General features: G+C 31.6%; 1 protein-coding gene across 1 annotated transcript in view; it reads left to right on the forward strand.

Moving 5' to 3' along the window:
* Window positions 1-506, forward strand: part of LOC119590507 — a 19,867-nt gene that overhangs the window by 17,284 nt on the left and 2,077 nt on the right. The window contains exon 14 of the mRNA XM_037939157.1: window positions 137-250. Within this exon, the coding sequence (XP_037795085.1) occupies window positions 137-250 (114 nt within the window). The remainder of the gene's footprint in view (window positions 1-136; window positions 251-506) is intronic.

Genomic DNA, 506 nt, shown 5'->3' on the forward strand with positions numbered 1-506 from the left:
TTTACTCACTTTTATAACTATTATTAACATGTAATTTATGGAAGTACAACAGTGTTGCATTTGTTTTTGTTTTGTTTCATATAATGAGTAATGATAATTTGATGAAACATACATACTTTATTTCCATATTTTTCAGAGCCAGAACCTACTACTCTGCCAAAGTCCAAGTATCGAGAAAGAGCTAGATTAGCTGTGGAAAGACCCGATTCTCAAGCAAGAGGCAACAAAGGAACTGAATCTGATTCCCTAGGTAGAACCCCAGCAGTTGAAGATTTAAAAAATAAAGAATTCTTGATTTACTGTTCAAACTGGCTAATCAAATTGAATTTTTTATCTCTCTTGAAGATAACTTTTTAAACCTTTCTATTATTTTTAAGATTCCCAAAAGCTAAAGAAAAATTTATTAGTGTAGCTTTTCCTTTTCTTTTTACCAAGAAATTTTCCAAAACTTACCTATTCCCACCCTCTTTATCCCTTCCTCTCCTCTTCCCTTTCTATTTGCTACA

This window comes from Penaeus monodon, chromosome 27 (assembly GCF_015228065.2).
Source record: "Penaeus monodon isolate SGIC_2016 chromosome 27, NSTDA_Pmon_1, whole genome shotgun sequence".
NCBI lineage: Eukaryota > Metazoa > Arthropoda > Malacostraca > Decapoda > Penaeidae > Penaeus > Penaeus monodon.